Source organism: Triturus cristatus, chromosome 12, assembly GCF_964204655.1.
Source record: "Triturus cristatus chromosome 12, aTriCri1.1, whole genome shotgun sequence".
Lineage (NCBI taxonomy): Eukaryota > Metazoa > Chordata > Amphibia > Caudata > Salamandridae > Triturus > Triturus cristatus.
Window position 1 is genome coordinate 77729636 of NC_140595.1, and position 14691 is coordinate 77744326.

General features: G+C 41.2%; 1 protein-coding gene across 2 annotated transcripts in view; it reads left to right on the top strand.

The window, feature by feature from the left end:
• BCAN (brevican) overlaps nucleotides 1–14691 on the top strand; it is a 141735-nt gene that overhangs the window by 81780 nt on the left and 45264 nt on the right. For both annotated transcript variants that reach the window (XM_085637650.1, XM_085637649.1), the window contains exons 6-8: nucleotides 24–317; nucleotides 3112–3516; nucleotides 13081–14655. In XM_085637650.1, coding sequence (XP_085493776.1) covers nucleotides 24–317; nucleotides 3112–3516; nucleotides 13081–14655 — 2274 coding nt within the window. The remainder of the gene's footprint in view (nucleotides 1–23; nucleotides 318–3111; nucleotides 3517–13080; nucleotides 14656–14691) is intronic.

Sequence of the window (14691 nt, forward strand, 5' to 3'; positions counted from 1 at the left end):
TGAATCTTGCTTTTGTGTTGTAGGAGAGGTGTTTTTGGAATCCACCCCAACAAAATTCAGCCTGGAGCAGGCCAAGAACCACTGCAGAGAGCTAGGAGCCGAAATAGCGACGACCGGCCAGCTCTATGCAGCCTGGAACGACGGTCTTGACCAATGCAACCCTGGCTGGTTGTCCGATGGCAGCGTGCGGTACCCTATCATCACACCGCGGGAGCGCTGCGGCGGAAGCTCTCCGGGAGTGAAAACCATCTTCCTGTTCCGAAACCAGACAGGGTTCCCTGACTCCAGCGCAGCCTATGACGTGTATTGCTACCGAGGTAAGGACCTCAAGCCAGGAACAGCAGTTTGATGTTATCTCGCTCTTTGTTGTTTTGATACATTGTTTTGATACTTACATTTTGCTAAAAGTTAAACAGCATTCAACTCAGCATTATTATGTCTTACAATCCTTTGATTCAGTTTTTTTGTATCTTTCTTGATTGAGCCCCGCCTCTTTTTGCATCCAGCACACCACAACCATTCTTGTTGCAAAGCCCTTTACTGAAATCAGTAAATAAGAAATGTCAGACATACAGAGTGCAAAAATTATGAGATTTGGCAAGCTTGCTGCTAAGTTGCAGGCCACATAGCTGAGTACTGTTAGAGTTTGGCAGACTGGGCACTCCACCAAAATCATATGGACTTTGTCCAGCCAGAGTCGCTGTGAAAATTAATGTAAACGTACGTTGGAATGGAATGGAATGATATTTATATAGCGCATGGCTACGCGGAGGCATCCCAGCGCTGCGAGGATGCTAGAGAGCAGGTGGAGTTACGGGTAAAGCCAGGTTTTCAGATGTTTGCGGAATGTAAGGAGGTTAGTTTGTCTGCGGATGGTCAGAGGCAGGGAGTTCCAGAGCTTGGAGGCGTTGTAGGAAAAGAGTCGGCACCCTGTCCGGGATTTCTTAATTCTTGGAGTGTCGGCCAAGTGAAAGTCATCGGAGCATAACTTTCGATTGGCTTTGTATGGTTTGATCAGGTTTCTTAGAATAGGGGGACCCTTACCCTGGAAGATTTTATGAGTGATACGTTCAGGCCAAGATGTACATTCTACGCTTTCCTGTTACTTTTTTCATGAGTCCGCCCAATAATGGGCCTGACTGAGAGTTCCGCGGATGGGTTACTGTGTTACAAATGTGATGGATCTCCAGCCCACCATATTACAACTCCATTATGCCCAATGGCTGTTGTAATACAGCGGATGGGATATCCATCATGTTTGTGGTGGAGTAACGAATCCGCTGAACTCTCAATCAGGTCCTTTGTTCTATGTGAGGTGCCTAAGGCCAGACCCACTGTGTAGGCGGGGCAAGGGAAAGGCACGCTCACTCAGAGGGCTTTTACCATAATGTACACATGGGGGGTTTGGAGGATCACAAGCACAACCCAGTGGGGCACATCCTGCTCTTATGCTCAAGAATTATTATTGTGACCATAATCTTCATGTCTTCGGATGTGGCAACCAGCTGTGAGATATGGTTTACAAATATATAAGAAAACTAGACATAGAAAAAATATATAAATAAGTGTAGGGGAAGCAGCATAGCAAGAATATTCCCCTAGAGTGGGAGAGGTGTGGCGCAGCAGCCAGAGCGGCTAACTCCGGAGTGCGGGGCTCACGGTTCGATCCCCGGCATCAGCTCAGCATCATGTGGCTCTGGGCAATAGCTCAGTTAATCTTCCAGCCGGCGCCTGGATACCCTTAGGGGTGATAAGTTCACGCTTTACAAATGTGGAATTGAAATGCCTTCATATTTTGTGGGCATTAATGCACAGCAGAAACGTGTTCCTCCCTTCTGACAAGTTTAGTTTAGGAACACTTCTGAGCATCTATCCTTAATATACATTGAGGGGCAGAGTTTGGTGGTGAGGAAGGACCACCATACATTGATGGTGTTCTTGCCTCTCCAAAATCACCATTCCCCACCCCATTTAGAGGTGTGAGAATCAATGGGTTTCTGTTGGTAGAACCTTATCCATCTCTGCCAGTGGACTCTCATGGTCCCGCGGTTCCTCCGCCACCAAGGAGCAACGTCAAGGCATGACAGACAAGATGGGAAAAGTCCAAACCTCCCTGAAGCACTAAGACATTTGTTTTTTGCTTTGCAGCAGCAACCTCAGTTTTGGGATTTTGCAGCCGCATTCTCAATTTTTGGATTTTGTTACTAAAAAGAAAAAGAAAATGCTGAGCTGGTCAGTTCAACATGGTCACTGGCTCAACATTCAACAGAAGTGAAAGTGCACGTGCCCTACCCATCGATGCACTTTTAATATTGAGATCCCTGCCCGGCAGGCGCAGGTGGTATGATGGGTGATCCTACACATGGTGGGGGGGGGGGGGGGGGAGCGACGCCAGGGTCTTCGCCAACCCGTGAGGCTGTCCACCAAACTTTAAATTAGGCCCCCAAGTTTCACCAAGTTATTGGTGGGAGTATGGATCAGATACTGCGAAGCAACCCTGTAACGATTTAGGTCACCAAAACACCACTACTTGCTTTCAAAATGTTAAGTGAGACTCTACTTGCATAATTTCAAACACGTGAAGTAACCAGGCACAGAAGCCAGAACATCACGTTCAAAAAAGTGGAAGCATGTGCTTATCGTCTATTGTCTCAGATGGCAGGACTATAAAAACTAAGATGAACATTGCGCCAGCTCTACTGAATATGGGTGAGTGAAAGGTTTAGTAGTCCCTAAATATATAATGCTGGTAAAAGGCCCGTAAGAAGACAACTCCATTACTACGGGGTACGGGGTGGATGTTAAATTTCTGTAGCATGCCCATTCACACTTTCCAGATGTCATACAGTAGTTTATTATGTATTGCTATCTCATGGAATTCCATGGGGTCTTTTTGAACATTGGTTGTTAAGAGTTTGTAGAGGAATAGTACAAAAAACAAAAGAAAGGATAAGTCTACAGATTATGTATGATGTTTGGTGTTTGATTTGGAATTGACTGTTGTAAATGCTTTGGATTCCACATGTACATCTTATGAGGCAAGGGAATTGTCAGTGGATGTTTTAAAGTCTTTGGAGTATCTGTTTATTTAATGTTGTACTTCTTTTTCAGGATCACTCAACCCATACACTGAGTCTCCTGAACATTACCTAGTTACACAATCTGAAGTAGTTATCAAGGACATTATCACTGTGACAGAAAAACTGCAAGAGCTGAGGCTGCCTGATGCTGAAGATGAGAATGAGGCAAGAGGTTCAGTGGACTCTGTGCCGATCCGCGAGGATGTCAATGGCACGGAGCTGGAGGACCCTCATCCTGCGATAGAAGTAAGCACTGATATCTCCGACAATGAGTTCCACAATGAAACGTCAGACGCAGACACAAGTCCTGGTCCTGCAGACTCCGGTGATTCTAGTTTACACCCTGATGAAAACAATCCTGACGCGTTCGTTCATGAAGAGGAAGAATTAAAGTCAGAAAATATTCCAAAATTGGGCCGAGGAAAGCCAAAGGATGGTAGGTCAAGAAGTTTTGACTTTAATAGAAAAGTCACTTGATTACATTTTATTTTAGTAAATGCTATTAATGTTTTGGAAATATCTTTAATTTATTCACATTGATTTTCCATGTTGTTGGAAGGTGGTTTATTAGTAGGTGCAGGTAGGTACCTACAGCTAGTAATAATACCACAGTCACAAATAAGGCCCAGTTAAGTCCTCAATAAATTAATCCTAGCTTGGCTTTGAGCAGACAAGCTTAACTTATCAGACGGTCTGTAAAGCATTTAAAAACACCAATACATTAAATAAGTAAGACACAACGCACAATAAAAATCCAACACCAATTTATATAAACAATAGGAAAAAATTTTATGATTCAAATGACACCCAAAAAATGGAAATCAAATGTAGGGAACCGGAGATATGAATTTTTAAATAATAAATATTTTCTAGTGCATAAAAGCCAAAAGCCCCAACTTTGGACTTCTGGTCGCACTTGACTGGGACCAAAGTCCCAACGTTTCAGGCCAACCAAGATGGTGTGCGGATCGAATATAGTGAGGGGTAGGGGCGGGTCAAGTTTTTAGTTTCTGATGTAGTCACTTTTTTTTTAGCTTTCTCTCTTGACGTCAAGTGAGGCTCCTGGTCAGGCTGGCTTGCGAGTCGACGAAAGCAGCTTGCTTCAGCACGAGGCCTCAGTGAAATAATGGAGGTCTTGGAGCTCCAGAGCTTTCAGCTGGACGGACCTGAGTTTCAGGCCGGGTTGCGGTTCGACGGCGCGCTTAACACGCTACGACAGAAACATTCTCTAAATGATTCCAAACTTCTGGTTCTTCTTCCAAATGGTCCTTTACTGGTCTTGAAGTGTCCACAACATTAATCCAAGGTTCCAGAATCTCTGAGTTGCTCCTTGGAAAGTTGGGACTACAAGGCCCACAATGCACCTGGTCAAATCCTTAAATGTCCACTGACCGCTGTCCAGATGGTTTCTTCTTAGTGGAGGTGATGCATCTTCTTAGTGGAGGTGATGCAGCTGCAGCTCTTTTAACCTCTTGTTTTCAGGGAGTTCACTCCTCAGACTTTCAGGCAAAGTCCTTCTTTTGCTGAAGCCCAAAGTGTGCAGCAGGTGCAGTCCTTCAGAATGCAGTCCTCTTGGTGCAGGCCAGGGGTTCAACAGGGCAGTCCTTCATCTTCTTGTTTCTTCCAGGCAGGGATCTGCGTTGCAAGGCAGCTCTCCCATATTTATCCATGCTTCTGGGGTGCAGGGAAGCAGCCCTGACCAAAGCCATAATGGGTATGACAACTTCCTCCAAAGTGTGGCATATTTTTGTCCCAGAAAACACTGTTTGCAAAATCCAAAATTGAGAAATTGTCTCCGGGAGCTCAAGGTCTGGCTAACCCAACCTACAGGTGTAGCTAATGTTCGCTAACACTCCCCTTCCAGCCCTTCTGCTAATTCAATTACTGGGGCTCCCATCTGGCTGGGGGTGCAGGAAGTGGGGATGGGCCTGTTCCTGCCCTAAACTTTCATTCCCTCTTTGAAGACCAGTTTGGCTACCCAGCCCCCTTCCTGTCCTGTGCTTGGTTGCAGCAGTTCACCTCCCACCAGATGTCCTTTGTCTCTATGCAGACCACTTCACACCTCATCAGAGAAGTTTGGCGCAGCCTGTCAAAGGTTGTCCAATAAGGAGAGGCTGCTTGAAGGCTCAACAGAAAATCAAGTTCCATAACTTCTTTTCTGTCATAGTTATAATAAATCCAACCTTGGCATGTTGTTCGTTTTATGACACTTTGAGTATCATTTTAGCTCACTCCTGTCAATAGATAGACTTTAATAAAGTTTAATAAAGCCTTCCCAGGCTAGCCTATAGAACTAATGCACAACAATAGGAAAAAACAAAATTGGCAATTTTTCCTTCACCAATGCTTTTAAAACATATAATATTCCTGCTTATAGTTACATGGCACCCTACCCCTGGGGATCCTAGGGGAGACCTTAGGGGGTGGCGTACGTGTAAAAATAAGGAAGTTTAAGACTTTGGAAGTACCTTTAATACCAAAGGAGAATTTGCAAATAATATTAAGCTAAAAGCAGCCTGCAAAGCAGGGGTATCTTTTAAAATGACATTAGGCCACACAGCAGTGCACACTTAAGTACATTAAATCTGCTGGGACTCTAAACGTATATGCCCTACTATATACTAGAGACTTACAGACAGATTGTCAGTACAAATTGTAATGACCCTCAATGAAACCATGTACTTTTAATCAGAGCACAGGCCCTGGGTCTAGTTAGCAGAGCACAGTGCACAATCAGAATCAGAAAACCAGCTTCTAGTAGTCAAAATGGGGGCAATAAGTTAGGGGACATTGCAAAAAGCCCTGGTTTCTCACACGTACTTTTGTTTTAAATATACAAATGTATTAAAGTATTATTAGGAGTGTCTGCTACATTGCATGTATAACATTCAAAATGACAGTATAATCTAATTCTGAATGCTTATTTACTCTACATGTCAGGAGACAACAGAACATCTAAGGTAGCACAAGCTATAAGGCAGTTGCTTTGAGCCACAAAGAAAGGTCCGTACTATGGATTGAAATAGAAGGGAGTATCATATTTTGCTCCAAATACTCAACTAGACATAAACAGGCCAAAGTAGTGAGGTTTTCCTGCATCCATTTTAGATTACAAAAAAAATGTTCTGGCTGTAACAACTTTATCATCAGTATATCCCATAATGCGGAACACCAAGTGGCACATAAAATCTTGCTATGGCTGGAAAAAAACAATACAATTGACAAATATTTTGGAGATGTGCACAACACCACATAACAAGGACTGGAAGTATGAATATGCACAGGAATTGAGAAACTAGAATTTGTAATTGAACAGAACGATGTAGACTGTCAAACCAAATGAGTACTTCAAAGTAGACCATTGCGCAATACAGAAAGGAAAATAAATGTATTGTGAACAACGTGTATAAATTTGTCTATATTTACCAGAGCGACATAGTCTAGTAACACTGGGTAAACACTGAATTTGACTAATGCGAGAAAGAAAATTACCAAGAAAAAAGATTAATCATACTGGACACTTTTATACTAAATGTCTCAGGTGAGAAATATGCATATGATCATGCTGAATAATGTGATATGACTACCCCAATTAACACTACACAGGAAAATGTATAATACTTGAATTTAAATCACAACTGTGATAATAGGTTTACTTTACCCTTTCCACCAACTGTACATTATGACAGTATTAACCTTTAATACACTCTCTCCAATTTTTGTTATTGTTGCTCAAAAATAGTTGAACAAGAACACGCACATAACTGCTAATTTAGATACTGAAATACATACACATAGATATGTATATTGTACATTATTTTACATTTAAAATTACCATTTCAAGCCCATGCACAATTGTAAAATCTACAAACAAAACTGGCCAATTTCAAATTTTATAAAGCAAATTTGAGCACTGCTATAGGTGACAGAGCAACTTATTGTGCTACAATATGTAACTGAAAATGCACAATAAACACATTTTTTCTTGACTATGAATAGTGATGACTTGGTTATTGATATCCTCATTTTCACATCTAAATCTGGAACTGTTACAGAATAATTCATAATGACCACCCAAAACAGGACATTACAAATTATTGCACACTAAAAAAGACATTACGAAAACTCTTTTGCAGCAGTTAAATATTACACGACCTGGAAGGACATTCAGATAAACTCAAATTTGACCTCCAAGACTTAAACAAAAATGTGAAGTAAACAGTGTAAGAACTGAAAAATGCAAAAATGACCTAGAAAAAGACTGCAACAGAAAATAAATCATACTCTTAAATACACTAAAAAGCTACATGATAATTTTGTGTACCAATACAAATACATGTGGACAGTACTTCCAGAAACAATGGCTCAGCTTAAAATAAAATGAAGACTTAGGGGCCGATTACGATGAGGAAAGGCCCGCCACCGACAGCCCTGCAGTGGCGGGCCCTCCGCTATCTGACTGGCAAGTTCCCCCAGCCACATCACGATGGCGGGGGAATCACTCCGCAAGCGTGGCGGGCGCAAAGACCGCCCACCATGCTTCCGCCACAGGCAATCATCACAATTTGCCTGGCGGTGCGGACAAATTGATGTGAATGCTGGTGGTGCCTAGCAGGCACCGTCCGCCAGATCACAATGCTGGCCTCAGCTAGCCATTCCATGGCTGGGGAACCGCCATGGAAAGGCTGGCAGAGAATGAATTTGGGGGCCCGTTGCGGGCCCCCTCTGTGTGGGGGGAGGGTGTTTGTGCACTGGGGGGTACCCATGGTACCCCCCTGCATTACCCTGCACAAAGTGGCAGGCACCACGTGGTGCCTGCCACGTGGTGCAGGGAAATGCACTTCATGTCAATTTCACATTGCGAATGGTGCTGCAGCCAGCAGCACCGTCCGCAATGTGAAATACCTGGGATGGGGAACAACCTTTACAACGCAACTTTTACAACGCACTACCATTACAACGCATTTTTTACAACGCATAATCCATTACAACGCATGATATTACAACGCATGACACTACAACGCATTTTTAAAAACTACCTTTACAACGCATTCCATTACAACGCATACTACCATTACAACGCATACCATTACAACGCATAATATTACACTATACTATCCAACACTTACCCTACTGATGCACCCCCTGGAGTTAGAATAGTAATTTTTACCCCTATACTATCCAACACTTACCCTACTGATGCACCCCCTGGATTTAGAATAGTAATTTTTACCCCTATACTATCCAACACTTACCCTACTGATGCACCCCCTGGAGTTAGAATAGTAATTTTTACCCCTATACTATCCAACACTTACCCTACTGATGCACCCCCTGGAGTTAGAATAGTAATTTTTACCCCTATACTATCCAACACTTTCCCTACTGATGCACCCCCTGGAGTTAGAATAGTAATTTTTACCCCTATACTATCCAACACTTACCCTACTGATGCACCCCCTGGAGTTAGAATAGTAATTTTTACCCCTATACTATCCAACACTTTCCCTACTGTTGCACCCCCTGGAGTTAGAATAGTAATTTTTACCCCTACACTATCCAACACTTACCCTACTGTTGCACCCCCTGGAGTTAGAATAGTAATTTTTACCCCTATACTATCCAACACTTACCCTACTGTTGCACCCCCTGGAGTTAGAATAGTAATTTTTACCCCTACACTATCCAACACTTACCCTACTGTTGCACCCCCTGGAGTTAGAATAGTAATTTTTACCCCTATACTATCTAATACTTACCTTAAATGTAATTTAATATTATGCGTTGTAATGGTATGCGTTGTAAAGGTAGTATGCGTTGTAATGGTAGTGCGTTGTAAAGGTATTTTTTAAAAATGCGTTGTAGTGTCATGCGTTGTAATGTCATGCGTTGTAATGGATTATGCGTTGTAAAAAATGCGTTGTAAGTGCATGCGTTGTAATAGTGTGCGTTGTAACGTCATGCATCATAATCGCAGTGGTAGGACCGCCACATGCATGGCGGGCGGTCCCAAGCACCGCAACAATTGCGGGCAGACTCAGGTCCGCCCGCCATTGTAATGGGCCCCTTAGTTAATTGTTTGATTCTAACACGAGTGCATAGTGCACATCTTCAATGTTAAACAATTCTAAAAATGCACTTCAGCACAATTTAAAATGATAAACACAGTTTATATATATATATACACATTTTAAAGAGTATGTTTTGAAAACAATAGTTTTGAGTCTAATATCAGAGTTTATTTAGACACCTTTACTAAAAATATAGAAATGTCTGAATAATTTTTATCTATAAATTACATAGTATTATCAAAATTAAATTAGCAAAAATATTTAGCAAACTTAACTGGTTTTAAACCATAAAGTAGATAATTCCTTTTTCAAAATATTCACGTTTCAATTAAATTGAAAGTTATAATTTCTTTTTTTAGATTCAAAATGATGTAAAATACTGTACTGGACTGCACAATTGCTAATTGTTTATGGCTAGAGTTAGGGTTATAAGGTGATTTTGTAACAATTATAATGATATTCATTTACAGGTTTTAATCGCTTTCAACTACTTATTGAATTTACTGTGTATTTATACAGTTCTGGAAATAATTATAATTTTTTCTTTAAACTCCTTGTTATTGTCAGTTCATTAAGTTTATTTCAACAGATAAGACTTTACCCAGTTTTACCTTTAATGAAAATATTCATTGATTGGCAGCAGTCGGCAGGTTTAAAAAAGAGAATTCTGGTAACATGATATTAACTCATATGCTGTCAGAGTGACTAAATTATCTATTTTCAAGCCAGAGGACCTACTTTCTAATCAAGTTCATCCCTTCATGACAATATGGGTGTGACCCTCTTCAACATCATTTTTGTTTTCTACCAAAATTGTGAGGGCTTACAAGCAGGTTGATTGTTAATGTTAAGTCCTTTTGGAAAGAGAAACTGGAACAGTTTAAGATTAGATTGGGACAGGACATTGATGGTACTACCTGCCATTTTCAAGATTAAATGAGGAACATTGCAGCCATAAGTTCTAGGAACTGCCTTCAACTGAATACTGAGAAGGCATAGGTTCTGCTGTTTGGCAAAGCTCAATATCTCTGTATCTCTGGTCTCCTGATTGGTGGTCTTCTGAATGGGGGTCTGCTCCTTGCAATAGTCAATCGGCAAAAAATGTAGGTATCAAAATTGACCACGAACTGTCTATGAAAAGCTGTGTAGCCGCCTCAAGAGGGACATGTTTTGCCATCATGCAGCTCTTGAGAAAAGTTTTCCCCTGGCTACCTGCCTCGGCTATAAAAACACTGGTCCATGCATTGATAATTAGCCGTTTAGACTACAACAATGCTTTGCTTATGGCAGCTAATGACACCCTCTTGACTAAACTAAAGGTGGTGGAAAATATGGCTGCTCAGTTAGTTTGTAACTATCCAGCAGGCTCCCCTTCTGCCTCCATCCTCAGGTCCCTTCACTGGCTTCCGGCCAGCAAGCGCATTATCTTTAAGATATGTTGTCTTGCTCACAGAGCTCTATTGGGCAGGTCCTCCCTGTAACTTAAGGACAAATTGTGCTATTACTGTCCTTCTCACACTTTGAGATCCAGCGATAATGCACTTCTGACCATTCCCCGTATCCGTGTCTCAAGATATGGGGGCAGAGCTTTCACCTATAATGATCCGAGGGCGTGGAATCAGCTTCCAGGCTACCTTCGTAGCTGTTTGGACTTTGCTCACATTAAAAGATTGTTAAAAACCTGGCTTTTTTAATGAGAAGATGCGTCATATGAGGAGGTGGAGTGCCAAGATACTCCTTTGGGTGTGATTCGTTGAGCTTTATTAAATGGATATTTACCCCAATAACTTTCCATCTCAGGTGGATGTACACAAAATGTATATTCCAAACGTTAGCCAGTTGAACAAATTGTATGCTACCTTTGAAACTGATTCTTCAAACACCACTAAAGTTATAAGCATACCAAAAGAATGTTTTCAATTGAGAACTGAGCCATGCCTTAATATTATAGCAGCTCTCACCACCAGGGAAGGAAACAATAGTGCATGAATGTTCCCAAATCTACTTAAGGGACAGGCTTTTTCCGCTGTAATTCCCTAACTATTTCATGGCTAAATATTTGCACAAAATGTGTTTCCCCCAGATTAAGTCACCACACCAACTTCTACTAAAGGTTCTTGAGCCAATGTTGTTTTCAGACTGGTCAAGTTGTGTAGATGTTTAGTAGTAGTTCAAATGTGCTTTCCTCAACATTTCTAGACTACACACAAAAAGCTCACCCATATTCATGTAATCCAGAACACAGTCAATAGTGAAAAGGTGTGTCATGGGGGGTTTACCTAGAGGTGCTTGTATTTTTTGGTGAGAAATGGAAAACTAACAGAAAGTGCTCTGGAGGTTCTGACAATTGTAACAGGTGTTTGTGAAGGGTATGCAATAGGTATCCATGTATTATTGTGTGTCATGCTGCTAGGGGTGGTTTTTGGTGATAAAATTAATATCCAGACTGAAAGTTTTTAAATAACTGGAAAACATCATTATATCCCAGAGATGGGGTCAAAGACACATGATACTAGCTTACTAGTTATGGGGATACCTATACATACCATACACACTCAGCTTTTACTATTTTTCTTAACATAGGTGTTATTGTTATTTTTCTCATTTGCAGATCAATAGGCAAACAAAATGTGCAATTACTAATACCCTCATAACTTATCCTTCATCTCATTTTCATCAAACTGGCATATTTTGGCGTAATACCTAAATATAAATTTTCACAACGACCTACAAAAATATTGACTGCAGAATATCAGCTAGCACTAGATCCTCAAAGTAGCTACATGTGGGTAAGTGTAGATTTACTATTCTTACCTGCACATCTACTTGCCTTGATTTTCAAAATATGCGGATGTGGAGTTAGAAGGAGTACATCTCTATGTACCAATATACACTTACTTTGGTGATATAGTTATCAGTATTGTTGCAGTCAATATTTCTTTAGGTTCATATGTGTGACTTCGTTACTCTGACTTACAGCTCTCATTTCATAGTCAAAGATGTGTTGCTACAGCTTCTTCTATGTCTTTAAGCAGTGGTGGACTGTTTATTAAATAGTGAACACCCCCAATCTCCCAAGCGACCTAGAGAGGTTTTTGTGGTAGAATCAGTCCCTTTACCTAATTGAAAAAGTCACAGATATTTACTTCCAGAAAAAATATATCACAGGAGCAGCTATAATGGCAAAGCTAGTATGGTCAACTAACCAAAGAACATACTCCTTTTTGGCTTGGTCAATTCATTAGCCGGCTTCTCTATAAGAATCCAATGGGATCCGATTTATGGTAATTTAAGTGAGATCCAACTTGGTAACCAAAATAATAGGTCTACTAACGGTGAGATATTGTCACATGAAAGAAAGTGGCTGAGGTTTTGCATAGATACGAACAGGAGAAGAACACTAGAAACAGTACAGCAGTAGAAAAAAAGAAAACCATGGCTATCTAGTTGTCTTCAGTGCCCAACTGATGTTCACCCAATTGTATTTTGGCAAGTTAATTTCAAGCTATAGGTTTGGTTGCTTTAATGGAATATTGTAGTGCAAATCATATGAAGGTATTTTTCTTTCCTACAGTACTTAGAACTGTCCATTCATATTTAACATAATTCCATTTCTGGTTTATCAAACTAATATATTGAATGGTTACTCAAAGAGGTAGATTAGCACTGAATAATTAAACATTTGGTCTTGCATAATTCACCTTGGAGTTACTACGTGAAGTATACACAGAGTGGATGCACAGTTTCAGGCGACCCACTGGCATGTAATAGTGATTTGCGAAAAGCAATAGGCAAATATCAGCTCTTAAGGGTTAGAATTCAGCCATGGGCTAATGTGGTTCTTAGCCTGTCTGTTTCTCTAAAGTCAATTTTAGACATGTTTAGCTTAGTTTCTAATTATTTGTTGTGTGTTATCGTATATTTTTCAGTGAGTGAGTTTGATTCAGCTACGGAGCACACAACTACATCTGATGAGGAGAAAGAGAAGGTCCATGTAGAAAGTGGGGGCTCAGGAAATGATACAGATGAAAGTGAGGATGAAAATGAACAGATGCAACATAAATTTCATGCAACAGAAATTCCAGAATTATCTAAATCACGCTTGCCTCATGTGGAAGTACCTTTAACAGAAATCTATGCCTCCGACAGTCCCACTGAGGCTTCAGAATCAATTGCATCTGGTTACTTAGAAGAAGAGAGCCAAGTTAATGAAAGCTACAAACGAAGTAGGGCAACTTCTATAGTACCCCATGTTAGTGGTATCGACCTTGGAGTCGAAACAACAACAAACTTTGTTTCATCTGTTGTTTTTTATGCACACTCCGCTGAAGCAAAAGAGGAATCGGATAAGTCTTTGCAATCAAGACACAGGGTTTCTGAAGCTTCAGAGGAAACTCTCAAAGAACCTGCAATTCCAACCAATCAACCTGCTGAAAAGGATTCAACATTATCTCTGGTAACTAGTGCTCCATACAGAGCTTCAGAAAACTTTGGAAAAAAATATTCATCACAGAAAATTGAAAATAATCCAAAAAATGAGACACCAAAAGCGCCTGCAATCCTTAACAGTGACCCTGCTGCTACATCAAATTCTATATTGAAAGAAACCCACTTTGAAACTCTAGGCCAAGCGAAAGATGGTGAGTTCTCAGGAGAATCTACAACAGACAATACTCAAACCAACACAGAACTGTTTGATCAACTCAATTCTGGAGAGGCTTCTGGTTTACCTGGTCAACATTCTATGGAACTTGGAAAGGCACCGGATTCCTCTAATGATCCAGAAATTTCAGGAGAATCCTCTACTCAGGGGATCATGAAACCTTTTAGTGTTGGTGTTGATGCAACCATACCTGGCAGTCGTCAGAAGGCTGATTCTGGATCGAATAGTAATTCTGCATCCTCACCCAAAGAAGAGAGTGGAGAAGCTCCTGCTCTACAGTCTGGGATCACTAAGACACCTTTTGTTATTCACGCACAAACAATTACTAATCATGAAGATCACCCGGGGAATGATTCCGAACATTTGGTCCACTCCCTTCTTCGACTTGGCAGGGAACCCCAGGGAGTAACTACAATGCATCCTGTAGCTCAACCACCCGGGACTGCAGACTCACTTGAGTCTTCAAGTAGTGGACAGCCATCTGCCATACGAGCAGAAGATATTGTAGCCAATAATGAATTTGTTCAAACAGACATTCGAGAAAAGCAAACAACTGGCTCTGGAAACCAGTCTTTTCGTGCAACTGTGCAATTTGAGGAAACTATTACCACAAAAAACTACCAGGAACCAGCTATTCCTGTACCTAGATCTGCAGCACCTGCCATCCACACAGTGTCACCATCGCACGAGTCAACTAAGCACTCCTTTGAACATTCGATAGAATCAACAAGGCCATACTTAAGGGGGACCCCACTCACTGATGACCCTTTGTCCACGGAGCGTCCTCTGCCCCTTATGCCAACAGAAAGGGCAAGTCTAGGAGCAGCAGCCACCATTTCAGGTAACTCTTGCTTCCGTAGAGCTGTGGCCCTCCTCA